This window comes from Callithrix jacchus, chromosome 15 (genome assembly GCF_049354715.1).
Source record: "Callithrix jacchus isolate 240 chromosome 15, calJac240_pri, whole genome shotgun sequence".
In the NCBI taxonomy this organism is placed as follows: Eukaryota; Metazoa; Chordata; class Mammalia; order Primates; family Cebidae; genus Callithrix; species Callithrix jacchus.
This window is the reverse complement of record NC_133516.1, coordinates 12413349-12428227: the sequence shown is the minus strand read 5'-3', so window position 1 is coordinate 12428227 and position 14879 is coordinate 12413349. Positions and strand designations below refer to the sequence as shown.

Below are 14879 nucleotides of genomic sequence, written 5' to 3'. Positions count from 1 at the left end.
TCCTTTTTTCCCCAGTAAGTTAGTTGAAATCAGGATCCAGAAAAGAGGTGAGGAGGAGGGGCGGGCCTTGCCATTGGTTGCTCTGCAGATGCTCTGTCCTTTTACTCAAGAGCTTTGATGTCCCTCAAAGCCCAGTTCTTTGCTGGCTTTGCTGTGCAGCAGGAACACATGTGCTTCTCTCCAGTAGATTGGGCAGGGACTTGCCGTTATTATCAAAGAGAACACTAGAGTCACAGCCTTTAGTCTGTTCCTTTTTTTTTCTTTGAGATGGAGTCTTTCTCTGTCACCCAGGCTGGAGTGCAGTGGCACAATCTCAGCTCACTACAACCTCTGCCTCTTGCATTCAAGCAATTCTCCTGTCTCAGCCTCCCAAGTAGCTGAGATTACAGGCACATGCCACCGTGCCTGGCTAATTTTTATATTTTTAGTAGAGATGGGGTTTTGCCATGTTGGCCAGGCTGGTCTCAAACTCCTGACCTCAGATGATCCGCCTACCTCGGCCTCCCAATGTGCTGGGAACACAGGCGTGAGCCACGGTACCCGGCAAATTTTTGTATTTTTAGTAGAGATGGAGTTTTGCCACATTGGCCATGCTGGTCTCGAGCTCCTGACCTCCAGCGATTTGCCTGCCTCGCCTCCCAAAGTGCTGGAATTACCGGCATGAGCCATGGCACCCGGCCTTGCCTTTAGTCTGTTCTAAGATGTTAGTTCTTCTACACAGATCATGGAGAGTGACTTTCCACTCAGGATGAGGCATTTAAGAAAATAGCAAAAGATAAAGTGAGGTAAGATAAGAGAGAAAGTATGATGAAGATGCTGAGGTACTTGAGAGATGGACAAAATTGTCCCCTGTGTCTTCCATTCTTAATTTGGTTGTATCTCGTAATGTCGTCCAAACCCTATAAAAATGATCAACCAAATTCAACTGAATTTGTAGTATTTCCGTAGTCCCTAGGGACTTGAAGTCACTGTACAGAATCAGTGAATCATAAAATGTTACCATTGGAAGGAGAGTTTGAGATGGGATTCTGTTAGCCCCCACCAGTTTGCAGATGAAGATGACAAAAGAATGCCACAAGACTAGAAAGCATTATGGATACTTTATTTCTGAATGGGAATAATAAATGTAAAAAGACATAGGCTAATCATCTTACCTCCTGTACCAGGAACAACTCTGGGCACTGCCATTCAAAATCGAATTCCTAAATTTTCCTAAGTTCACAGTATAAGCATCAACAAACCTAGACAGTCCGGAAGAGTAGTTTGATTTCTTCTAGGAAGAAGCCCCATATGCAGTATATCTATGACGATCATATTAGTGCTTGGAATTAGGTATTTGAATCAGGGATATCAAGTGTCCTGGTTTTCCTGAGACTGTTGTTTTTAGCACTGAAAATAATGTGTCCCAGGAACTTCTCAGTGCTTGGTAAACAGGAAGGTTTGTCATGCTACATTTGACTCAGTACTGATGGCAATGCAATAAATTTCAATTGACCAAAATATTTTCTATACCTTGCTTACCAAAAAAGATAATCATAGGAAAATATATTAACATCAGAGCAAGCCTGGCACAGTGGTATGACCTATAGTCCCAGCTATTTGGGAAGCTGACATGGGAGGATTGCTTGAGCCCTGGGGATTCTGTTATAAACATATAAATATGTATATTTATATCATGACTTAATAAATACGACGCCCACCACAACCCTTCTTTGCTATATTTGCCTCAGTCTTTTATACTTATATTTAGTGAGTTTCAAAATATCAGGTGTGACTCATCAAAAGTTCAATTATATTTGTAACAGAGTTACTAAGATTGCAAATGGAGTATAGTGTTGACAATATTTTCTATAGCAAGACAGAGTAAATATTGTGGCATGAGCACTGATCTTGGAGCTGGAAGATGTCTAATGACTCTTAACTTGCATATAGGGAGTGATTTCACAAGTTATTTTTAAAACATTCTTGAGGATTAGTTTCCTTGTCTATAACAAGGACAAAGAACAAGAGGGGTAAAAACAACCAAGTGTTACCTAAAGAAATACATTGGCCAGAAACCCCATTTCCTGTGCATTTTGTTTAGTTGAAATTTTCATTCCTTTGTTGAATAAGATAGGGTTAAAAAAAAAAATCCTACCACAGTAGTCATTGGTGTTGCCTAGCATGTATACCTTATGGGAGGACGATTTAAGTCATTGTCAGGCTGGGTGCAGCGGCTCACACCTGTAATCCCAGCATTTTGGAAGGCCAAGGCCGGTGGATCACAAGGTCAGGAGTTCGAGACCAGCCTGGCTATTATGGTGAAACCCTGTCTCTACTAAAAATACAAAAATAAGCTGGGCATGGTGGCACTCACCTGTAGTCCCAGCTACCCTGGAGACTGAGGCAGCAGAATCACTTGAACCTGGGAGGTGGAGGTTGCAGCGAGCCGAGATGGTGCCATGGCCCTCCAGCCTGGGTGACAGAGCGAGACTCAGCCTCAAAAAAAGAAAAAAGTCATTGTCATGATTCATTTTCTTTTCTTTCTGAACTGTGGCCTATACACAATTATGTCATGAGACACCGCCCTTTCTGTTCACAGGTGTTTTTCCAGCAGATCCCCCACTCCATTTACCCAGATGCTCTGGTTGTGTCTTAGTCTGTATGGAGCTAAGAGGAGCCTTGTTCTGCGGAACACTTGCCCTCAGTTTGGCCGGAGAGACCATATATGCCGGCAGCTGCATATTTCACAGGTGAAAGAACAGCCTGTGTTTATGAGTGATGTAATATTTGCTGAGCCTCTCCCAGCTTTGCCTTGTTTAAGAGTTCTGGTGGCTCCCTTAGAACTTCCTTCAATGATTACCTGGTTTAAGTAGAAAAGAAAAAAAAAGGAGCAGGAAAATATACAGAATCAAGCTGCCACAAGGTACAAGCAGATTCGCTGTAAAGAAACAGTGGAAGGGCACCAATGGAATAGGATGAAGAGCGTCAGTGTCAGAGCTCTGAGTCCGAGAGCCAGGCTTGCTAATGTGACGTCAGGCAACTTGTATTCTATCAGTCTTTGCTTCTTCCTCTGCTAAATGGAGGTAGTATCTATTTCAATAAGTGTGATACAAAACAAGTAAGTCTGACAAATGGTAGGATCTCAGTAAATAGTAGCTATTACCACCTAGAATGATTGTTGCTGCGTTTGACACTCGTGCGTTTTTACTAGTGCAGCAGAACTGTTTACTCATTCTGTGTCCCATTTGATCAGAGTGCAGTGACATTCGGAAGCTAAGCAACCACTTCCACATAACCTATGAATCGAAGAAATCACAAAGGAAGTGACAAAACATTTTTACTGAGCAATAACAAACCAATATATCAAAATGTACATGATATAGTAAAAGCAGTGCTTAGGAGGAAATTGTGACTTGAAATACATATATTGGAAAAGAAGAAAGGCTTAGAGTCAGTGCTCTAATCTTCTACCTTAAGAAGTCAGAAAAGAGAGAAGCAATTAAACCCAAAGAAAAGAGAAGGAAGGAAATTGTAAAAAAAAAAAAAAAAAAAAAAAAAAAAAGATAAATGAAATGGAAAAAAGAAGAATACTAGAGTTCCATTTAATTCCTTGGTGATCAGAAGTGCACCCTCTAAGATTACAATCATTTAAAATTTGGTGATACTTGCTTTATGACCCAGACAATGGTCTGTTTTGATAAATATTCCATGAGCATTTAAAAAGAATCTATGTTCTTTTTTTTTTTTTTTTTGACAGATTTTTGCTCTTGTTACCCAGGCTGGAGTGCAATGACGCGATCTTGGCTCACAGCAACCTCCGCCTCCTGGGTTCAGGCAATTCTCCTGCCTCAGCCTCCTGAGTAGCTGGGACTACAGGCACGTGCCACCATGCCCAGCTAATTTTTTGTATTTTTAGTAGAGACGGGGTTTCACCATGTTGACCAGGATGGTCTCGATCTCTTGACCTCGTGATCCAACCACCTTGGCCTCCCAAAGTGCTGGGATTACAGGCTTGAGCCACCTCTCCCGGCCAAAGAATCTATGTTCTGCAGTTGCTAGATGTTGAGTTCTTCCAGGTCAGGTCTGTATTCTCACTAATTTTTGGCTGCTTGTTCTATCAGTTACTGAGAGAGGAATACTAGAATCTCGAACTTTGTGGATTTGTCTGTTTTTCTTTTAGTTCTATTCGTTTGCGCTTAGTGTCTTTTGGGGCAATGTTATGGCACACATAGACATTTAGGATTCTTATGTCTTCCTGATAAATTGTCCCTTTTATACTTATGAATAATTTATCTCTGCCAGTATTCTTTGTCATAAATACTACTTTAAAAATGCTAATATAGCTGCACTGGCTTTCTTATGACTAGTGATAGCATGTATATATTTTCCTACCCTTTCCTTTCAATCTAACTGTGTCCTCATACACAAACGTGTATCTTTTGTAAGCTGTGTATTTACTCTGTCACTATTTGCCTTTTTAAAATATTTATTTATTTATTATACCTTAAGTTCTAGGATATATGTTCAGAATGAGCAGGTTTATTACATAAATATACATATGCCATGGTGGTTTGCTGCACCCATCAACCCATCATCTACATTAGGTATTTCTCCTAATGCTTCCCTCCCCTGGCCAGTCCCCACCCTCCGACAGGGCCCAGTGTGTGATGTTCTCCTCCCTGTGTCCATGTGTTCTCAGTATTCAACTCTCACTTATGAGCAAGAATATGCCACGTTTGATTTTCTGTTCCTGTGTCAGTTTGCTGAGAATGATGGTTTCCAGCTTCATCCATGTCCCTGCAAAGGACATGAACTCATTCTTTTTTATGGCTGCATAGTATTCCATGATATATATATGTGCCACATTTTCTTTATCCAGTCTACCATTGATGGGCATTTGGGTTGGTTCCAAGTCTTTGTTATTGTAAATAGTGCTACAGTAAACCTATGCGTGCATGTATCTTTATAATAGAATGATTTATAACCCTTCAGGTATAATTTATACCCAGTAATGCGATTGCTGGGTCAAATGCTATTTCTGGTTCTGCATCCTTGAGAAATCGCCACACTGTCTTCCACAATGGTTGAACTAATTTACACTCCCACCAACAGTGTAAAAGCATTCCTATTTCTCCACATCCTCTCCAGCATCTGTTGTGTCCTGACTTTTTAATAATTGCCATTCTAGCTGACATGAGATGGTATCTCATTGTGGTTTTGATTTGCATTTCTCTGACCAGTGATGATGAACGTTTGTTATATGTTTGTTGACCACATAAATGTCTTTTTTTGAGAAGTGTCTGTTCATCTCCTTCATCCACATTTTGATGGGGTTTTTTTTTCTTGTAAATTTGTTTAAGTTTCTTGCAGATTCTATGTATTAGTCATTTGTCAGATGGATAGATTGCAAAACTTTTCTCCCATTCTGTAGGTTGCCTGTTCACTCTGACGATAGTTTCTTTTGCTGTGCAGAAGCTCTTTAGTTTAATTGGATCCCATTTGCCAATTCTGGCTTTTGTTGCCATTGCTTTCGGTGTTTTAGTCATGAAGTCTTTGCCCATGCCTATGTGCTGAATGGTATTGTCTAGGTTTTCTTCTAGGATTTTTATGGTTTTAGGTCTTATGTTTAAGTCTTTAATCCATCTTGAGTTAATTTTCGTATAAGGTGTAAGGAAGGGGTCCAATTTCAGCTTTCTGCATATGGCTAGCTAATTTTCCCAACACCATTTATTAAATGTGGAATCCTTTCCCCATCGCTTGTTTTTGTCAGGTTTGTCAAAGATGAGATGGTTGTAGGTATGTGGCGTTACTTCTGAGGCCTCTGTCCTTTTCCATTGGTCTGTGTGTCTGTTTTGGTGCCAGTACATGCTGTTTTAGTTGCTGTAGCCCTGTATAGTTTGAAGTCAGGTAGCATGATGCCTGCAGCTTTGTTCTTTTTGCTTAGGATAGTCTTGGTTATATGGGCTCTTTTTTGGTTCCATATGATATTTAAAGTAGTTTTTTCTAATTCTGTGAAGAAAATCAATGGTAGCTTGATGGGAATAACATTGAATCTATAAATTACTTTGGGCAGTATAGCCATTTTCACGATATTGATTCTTCCTATCCATGAGCATGGAATGTTTCTCCATCTGTTTGTGTCCTCTCTTACTTCCTTGAGAAGTGGTTGGTAGTTCTCCTTGAAGACGTCCTTCACATCCCTTGTAAGTTATATCCCTAGGTACTTTATTCTCTTTGTAGCAATTGCAAATGGGAATTCACTCATGATTTGGCTATTTGTTTATTATTGGTAAATAGGAATGCTTGTGATTTTTGCACATCGATTTTGTATCCTGAGACTTTGCTGAAGTTGATTGTCAGCTTAAGGAGTTTTTGGCTGAGATGGTGGGATTTTCTAAATATACAGTCATGCCATCTGCAAAAAGAGACAATTTGATTCCTCTCTTCCTATTTGAATACGCTTTATTTCTTTCTCTTGCCTGACTGCCATGGCCAGAACTTCCAGTAGTATGTTGAATAAAAGAGGTGAGAGGGCATCCTTGTCTTGTGCTGGTTTTAAAGGAAATCTTTCCATTCGGTATGATATTGGCTGTGGGTTTGTCATAAGTAGCTCTTATTATTTTGAAATAAGTTCCATCAGTACCTAGTTTATTGAATGTTTTTTGTATGAAGGAGTGTTGAATTTTATTGAAAGCCTTTTCTGTATCTTTTGAGATAATCAAGTGGTTTTTTTGTCGTTGGTTCTGTTTATGTAATGAGTTACATGTACTGATTCAGTTTGCCAGTATTTTATTGAGGATTTTCATGTCAGTGTTCATCAGGGATATTTACCTGAAATTGTCTTTTTTTGTGTGTCTTTGCCAGGTTTTGATATCAGGATGATGCTGGCCTCATAAAATGAGTTAGGGAAGATTCCCTCTTTTTCTGTTGTTCGGAATAGTTTTAGAAGGAATGGTACCAGCTCCTGTTTGTACCTCTGGTAGAATTTGGCTATGTATCTGTCTGGTCCTGGCCTTTTTTTTTTTAATGTAGTAGATTATTAATTACTGCCTCAGTTTCGGAGCTTGTTATTGGTCTACTCAGGCGTTTGACTTCTTCCTGGTTTAGTCTTGGGAGGGTGTTTGCGACCAGGAATTTATTCATTTCTTCTAGATTTTCTAGTTTATTTACATAGAGGTGTTTATAGTATTCTCTGATGGTAGTTTCTATTTCTGTGGGATCAGCGGTGATATCCCCTTCATCATTTTTTATTCTGTCTATTTGATTCTTCTCTCTTTTCTTCTTCATTAGTCTGGCTAGCAGTCTATTTTGTTAATCTTTTCAAAAAAACAGCTCCTGGATCCATTGATTTTTTTTTTTAAGGGTTTTTCGTGTCTCTCTGTTCTTCAGTTCTGCTCTTAACTTCGTACTTTCTTGTCCTCTGCTAGCTTTTGAATTTGTTTGCTCTTGCTTCTCTAGTTCTTTTAATTGTGATGTTAGGGTGTTGATTTTAGATCTTTCCTGCTCTCTAAATGTGGGCATTTAGTGCTATAAACGTCCCTCTAAACACTGCTATGGCTGTGTCCCAGAGACTCTGGTACGTTGTGTCTTTCTTCTCATTGGTTTCAAATAACTTATTTATTTCTGCCTTAATTTCATTATTTACCCATTCGTTAATCGGGAGCAGGTTGTTCAGTTTCCATGTAGTTGTGTGGTTTTGAGTGAGTTTCTTAATCCTGAGTTCTAATTTGATTTCACATGGTCTGAGAGACTGTTATGATTTCTGTTCTTTTGCATTTGCTGAGGAGTGATTACTTCCAATTATGTGATCAATTTTAGAATAAATACAATGTGATGCAGAGAAGAATATATATTCTGTTGATTTGGGGTGGAGAGTTCTGTAGAGGTCTGTTAGGTTCCCTTGGTCTGGAGCTGAGTTCAGGTCCTGAATATCCTTGTTAATTTTCTGTCTCCATCTAATACTGACAGTGGTGTGTTAAAGTCTCCCAGTATTATTATGTGGGAGTCTAAGTCTCTTTGTAGGTCTCTAAGAACTTGCTTTATGCATCTGGGTGCTGCTGTATTGGGTGCATATGTATTTAGGATAGTTAGCTCTTCTTGTTGCATTGATCCCTTTACCATTATGTAACGCCCTTCTTTGTCTTTTTTTATCTTTGTTAGTTTAAAGTCTATTTTATCAGAGACTAAGATGGCAACCTCTGCTTTTTTTTCTTTCCATTTTCTTGGTAAATATTCCTCCATCCTTTTATTTTGAGCCGACGTGTGTCTTTGCTCGTGAGATGGGTCTCCTGGATATAGCACACTGATGAGTCTTGACTCTTTATCCAACTTACCAGTCTGTGTCTTTTGATTGGGGCATTTAGCCCATTTACATTTAAGGTTTATTTTGTTATGTGTGAATTTAATCCTGTCATTAAATCCTGTCATCCTGATACTAGCTGGTTATTTTGTGCATTAGTTGGTGCTGTTTCTTCATAGTGTCCATGGTCTTTACATTTTGGTATGTTTTTGCAGTGGCTGTTTGCCTTTTAAATGGCATGTTACAGTTTATTTCCAATTAATGTGATTATTAAGATGGTTGAGTTTTAATCTGCCCATCTATGACTTGTTCTTTTATTTCTCCTTTTCTACCTTCTTTTGAATTATTCAAATATTTTCAGTATTTTATCTATCTTTATTAAGTTTTTAGCAATTATTTCCTAATGTTACAGTACGTGTTTTTAAATTAGCACATCTACCTGGGATTTATTTTATACCACTTTCTATACAATATAAATAGTACAGTTTAATTTCATCTAATACTAGTTTTAATAGTTTCTTTTTTTTTTTTTTTTTTGAGCCCAATCTGTCTCCTGGGCTCAAGCAATCCTCCTGCAACAACCTACTGAGGAGCTGAGACTGCAGGCACACGCCGCCATGCTCAGCTAATTTTTTAAATTTTTAGTAGCGATATTGTCTTGCTACATTGCTCAGGCTGGTCTTGAACTTCTGAGCTCAAGCGATCCTCCTGCCTTGTCCTCCTAAGGTGCTGGGATTACAGGTGTGAGCCACTGTGGCTGGCTAATAGTAAGTAAAAGTAATTTTACTTACTCCATTCAATTCTTAATGCTATTGTTGTGACATAGTTTATTTTATAATAATACTTCATTATTTTTACTTTGATTAGTTAGGTTTCAGTGAAATAAAAAACATAGTTGATAATATTTATCCACATATTTAACATTTACATGACTGTTCATTCCTTCTTCCAGATTCAAGTTATCATGTTAGATTATTTCCCTTCAGATTAATTCATTTGCCTGCCTATTCCCAGAATAGGCAATCAGCACTATACATAAATGTCACCTCTAGTGTTTGCTCTCTGTGGAAGGTCTTTATGGACTCTCTATGGAGTCTCTCTGGAATTTGTTCATTTATATTTCTTTGTCTTCAGAGTTCTCTCATATTTAAGGAGAAATATGAGCTTTTAAATCCACCAGTGTTTTGTTTGTTTTTGATAAGAGTGAACGTCTTCAAAACAGCAGCTAAACCTCCATTTCTTTAAGTGTATGTCTAATGATAATAAATTCTCTTACCTCTAGTTGTCTGGAAATGTCTTTGTTTTACTTTCATTTTAAAATGAATTTTCAGTGGGTATGGAATTTTAAATGGAGTTTTTTCCTAAAGATATCAGTCCATTGAATAGCAGCTTCCATAGTTTGTACTGAAAAGTCAGTCTTTTTATTTATTTATTTATTTTTGAGACAGAGTTTTGCTCCTGTTACCGAGTCGGGAGTGCAATGGCGTGATCTTGTGTCACTGCAACCTCTGCCTCCAGGGTTCAAGCAATTCTTCTGCCTCAGCCTCCCGAGTAGTTGGGATTACAGGCATGTGCCACCATGCCCAGCTAATTTTTGTATTTTTAGTAGAGACGGAGTTTCACCATGTTGACCAGGATGGTCTCGATCTCTTGACCTCATAATTCAGCTGCCTCGGCCTCCCAAAGTGCTGGGATTATAGGTGTGAGCCACCGTCCCTGGCCCCTTATTTTTTAATGATGTTCTTCTGAAGATGATGTCTGTTTTCACTGGTTGTTTGACAACTGCCCCTACAAATCCTGGCTACCTTTGCATTCATAATCTCCCGTCTCAGCCTCTTCCACCTAGTTAGAACACTCCTTGTGCTGTCCTGGAAAATTTCCCCAGCAAGATAACTTGGGTCAGTATGGGGCTGTGAGAATCGATTAACCCACTGATGCTTACCTGAGCTTAGCTACTTATGTTTTCTTGCAGGTTTTGCTTAGACCTTCTGTCTCATTCACATATACACACATTTTTAGGGTCAAGTCCACGTTTTACCCAATATTGGAGAGTTACTGAAGGTTTATAATAGGCCAACCACTTTTCATGTACTATATCTCTTTTAATCTTTGTGACAAGCACATAAGACACAATAATAGAAGTGGAGAAAAGAAAGAATAATAGTACTTAAACAATATTACCAAGTACCTGGCATTGTTCTGAGCATTTTACATGTTTGTGCAAACATATATGTACATGTGTACATATGCATGTATATGCACACAGGAACATGCACACACACAGGCACATATATGTACTCATGTACATGTGTGCACATGTATGTGTGCATATATTTGTACGTGCATGCATGTTTGTGCATGTGTGTGTGCATGTACATATATATACAAACATAAAATACTCAAGACAGTGTTTGTGTATATGTATTGTTCTGAGCATTTTACATATATGTACATACACATGCACATTTAATTCTTACATCGACCTCATAGATAGGTACTGTTTTATAACTTTTGCTTTACAAACAAATAGTCCAAGAAACTATAGGAGTTAGGTAACTACCCCTCTGACCCCCAAAAGCATACACAATATATAAATAGAATTCGGAATTCAAATCTAGTCAGGTTGGTTCCAGAATTGGTGCTTTTAACCATCTCATGACTGGTCATATTTTTCTCATTTTACAGAGCAGACGACTGAATTTTATTATTTATTTATTTATTATTATTTTTTTTTGTTAATCAATGAGAGCTTGTAAAGTTGCTCAGGTTGGACTTGAACTCATGGCCTTGCCTCGAACTCATGGCCTTGCCTCCTCAAGCGCCAAGACATCTGGCCGGAGCCACTGCGGCCCCCTTGACGACTGAATTTTAGAGGAGTCAGGTGAACTCCTGAGTGTCAGTTGTAGGAAGTGGCGACACTGGGGTTTGAACCAGCCTCTAAAGCCCTTGCTCTTTCCCCTGTACCACGCTTCTTCCCAAAGAAGAGAAGAAAAATGTTTTTTCACTTTTAGAATTCTACTTTAGAAGGATCCTGCGAGTTTCATGAGGACCTGAGAGGGGAGCAAACAGCACCCTTTTGCTCTTCGTGACAGTGATGTCTTCTCAAGAATGTGGTCTGTTGGCCTATTTATAGCCAGGCACTGCCTGGGGTCGTTTTTCCCCTGACGTGCATTATCTCCAACACCTCCAGGATTGACAGCTGAGCTCTTTACTGTATTGATAGCTCCATGAATGTCTGCTTTGGGAGTGGAAGGATGGCAGAGCTCAGTCTTGAGGTCCTCCGCTTACACTGGGGACATGTGAGGCTCACCTGATATGTGCATATTCCTTTGGGCTTGAACACATGTATTCCTTGGGTGTTTCATGCATTGACCAGCCAGAAAGGGAGTCCTTGAGAGGGTCTGAGGACAGTATCTATTGTGTGAGGATTCCCAGGCTCAGTCTGGGAGAGGGAGTTGATTGTGCTGTGTAGGGTGTTTACAAGGTGAGGCTGGAGTGCTGTGGAAGCTGCAGGGCGTATTCTGCTGTGGGAGCCCCGTGGAGCGTGTGGGTCACACCTGATCTCTGACACTGACCACCCTTCTTTGCAGTGTGGAGGCTGCCAGCATTGGATTCATTGTCGTTATCGACAGACGAAGAGACAAGTGGAGCTCCGTAAAGGCGTCCTTGACACGAATAGCTGTAAATATTTATTTCTGTGCTATTATTATAAAAGTCACTTAAATTGTCTGGTCACTTATTTCATATCAAAGTCCTGGGGAAAAGGCAATTATGATTACTATTATTTTGAGACAGAGTTTCGCTCTCATCTCCCAGGCTGAGTGCAGTGGCACGATCTCTGCTCACTGCAACCTCCACCTCCCGGGTTCAAGCGATTCTCCTGTCTCAGCCTTCCGAGTAGCTGGGATGACAGGCATGCACCACCATGCCCGGCTCATTTTGTATTTTTAGTAGAGACAGGGTTTCTCCATGTTGGTCAGGCTGGTCTCAAACTCCCAACCTTAGGTGATCCTCCCACCTTTGCCTCCCAAAGTGCTGGGATTACAGGCATGAGCCACCACGCCCAGCCAAGGCAGTTATTTTTATGTCAAATTTTGGGAAGATCTTTGTAACAGGTGCTGTTATGTAACATCCCTATCTCCTCTGCCATCTGCAGGTCACCTGCAAACAATTCTGAGCATGTCAAAGACTTCCTAAGGCTCTCTGCCTTACTGACTTCTCTGCTCACTGGAGAGGGGCAGGTGGGGAGTGCTGGGAAGTGAATGTCCCGGGGGTAACCCGTGACCACTGAGTTGTAGGATTTGTTAGATAAACACCCCAGATTCCATACCTGCACTGGTGCAGTTCTGAGGTGTGTTCCACACTGTACCCCAGAGAGTCTCCGCCCCCTCAGCCTGCACAGTAACCCCCTCACTGACACGCTGGCTCTCTATTCATTGTCTTCCCTCCACTCCCTCATTCATGCTTCCTGGAATCACTTCCCCGACAAACTGCTTGGACTTAAATCCTTGTCTGAGGATTTGCTTTGGGGGCGATTCAGTTTAAGACGGTCTTTATTTCAGTATTCAAATTATTATTGTTGTTATTATTATTATTATTATTATTATTATTATTATTGAGACATAGTCTCACTCTGTTGCCCAGGCTGGAGTGCAGTGGCTCAGCTAACTGCAACCTCCGCCTCCCAGGTTCAAGTGACTCTCATGCCTCAGCCTCCCAAGTAGCTGGGATTACAGGCATGCACCACTTCAGCTGATTTTTGTATTTTTAGTAGAGATTGGGTTTCACCATGTTGGCCAGGCTAGTCTCAAACTCCTGACCTCAAGTGATCCACCCGCCTTGGCCACCAAAGTGCTGGGATTACAGGCGTGAGCCACTGTGCCTGGCCAAATTATTTCTTCTATTAGAAAGACAATGGCAAAACCAGACACAATGATATTTAAGTAGCATGGTGGGAGGTGTGCTTGCATTCGGCATTAAATTATATCACCTTGGATTGGCCTCCTTTTCCTTATAGTCTGATTTTGATCCCTGCTTTTTGTCTTTCAACAAGTAGATGTGTCCTTCCTCTGTAGGGACCTCAGACTTGTGAACTCCGCCACAAGCAGAGACACCTTAGGGCCAGCTAAGTCAGCATTTTTACCTGAGCATAGTCTCTCTGGGGCAGTTGGGACTGGCTAAAGAGGATGGATGTGGTAGAGTGGGAGACCTTGAGCAGGAGGCAGGACACGAGAGGCACATTTGCAACCTCACCTAAACCTGCTTCCAGAAGGACTCACACGTGCAAACATGCACACACGCCGAGTCCCTCTCAGGTTGCTCTGGAGCCTCATCCAAACACACAGATCACGTCTCAGCTAAGACCTTCTGTCTTGGCACAACACCGTGCAAGGTTCTTCAGTTAGGAGCTGGCGTTTGAAGATGAGGAAGGGAGTCCTTTCACTGTGGTAGCAACTCTTTCCTCCCTTTAGTTTAGTTTTGGATATGGGATTTCTTTGGGATGACTGCAGCCACGGTTGATGCCCATCACTATTCCAGGGGTCTGGCCTCTAGAGTGTTCTGGTTTTCCAGGGTCTATACATAATACATGAGTAATCTAATGTCTGACCCTAATGTGTCCCAGAATTACATTGATCACTTCTTATGTAAAACATGCTATAGTCGGGGGATCCCCAGATCTGGCCACCTGCCAGAATCTCTTCACGTGCTCATGAAAATGCCTAGATTTCATCCCAGTCCTAATGAATCAAAATAGTCTGGAGTAAAGACCTGATCAGAGAAAAAAAAAAAGAAAGCCCCGTAGGAGGTTGCTTTGGGGAACCCTAGAAGAACGGAAAGCTGTGGCAATTCCCATGCAGACCTGGGTTCCGAAGTTTGCCCCTAAGCAATTACATGAATTTGGACTATCTCATTTCTCAGAACCCTGCCTTGAGATGAGGGCAACACTTTCTGAAAGCAACTTAGCCATAATATACGTCAAGAATACTTAAAATACTGACTCTTTGATTCAGTAATTATTCTATAAACATAGCCTAAGAAAATATTCCAAGATGTGGCTAGTGTTCATTTCAGTATTACTTACAGCAGCAAAGTTGTCAAAAAGCCAGAATATTAACAACAAGGGATTGGTTAAAAAATAATATTTTCAAAGAATTTATTAACAGGAACAAAAGTCTACGGTATAATAAGTGAAAAGGCAGGTTACAAAATATTTTAATAATATGAGCTTGACCTTGAGACAGATATTTAAACAGAGAAAACATTCTGTTTACATTCTATAAGTAAATAGATGGAAATACTAAGTATAGCAATGAAAACCCAGGAGTGAGTTTTCACTTTCTGATATATACTTTTATTAATTTCCCAACTCTTCTATAAGTAATATGAATTATTTTTATAATCAGAAAACATTTTTCCTTGCTTGGTTTTCTTTGGTTTTTCAGGAGGGGTTAGGATTATCTGACCTCTGAGGTCTCTTTCAGCCCTGAAATCTGGTGAAATTTACAACCATGGCACCCATTTTAACTTCTCTTTCTGTGATCTTGGGTGAGGGAGACCAAAGTAGATCCTGGTAATGGATGTGACATTTTCTCTCTTT

The 14879-nt window shown here is 40.3% G+C and overlaps 1 protein-coding gene across 15 annotated transcripts in view; it reads left to right on the top strand.

The window, feature by feature from the left end:
- The window catches only part of MCF2L2 (MCF.2 cell line derived transforming sequence-like 2), a 264853-nt gene that overhangs the window by 75508 nt on the left and 174466 nt on the right, over window positions 1-14879 (top strand). For all 15 annotated transcript variants that reach the window (XR_013527026.1, XR_013527027.1, XR_013527032.1 and 12 more), the window contains exon 4: window positions 11872-11962. Coding sequence is in view for 6 of the 15 variants with exons in the window: in XM_078350245.1 (XP_078206371.1) it covers window positions 11872-11962 (91 nt within the window). In the remaining 9 variants the exon portion in view is untranslated. The remainder of the gene's footprint in view (window positions 1-11871; window positions 11963-14879) is intronic.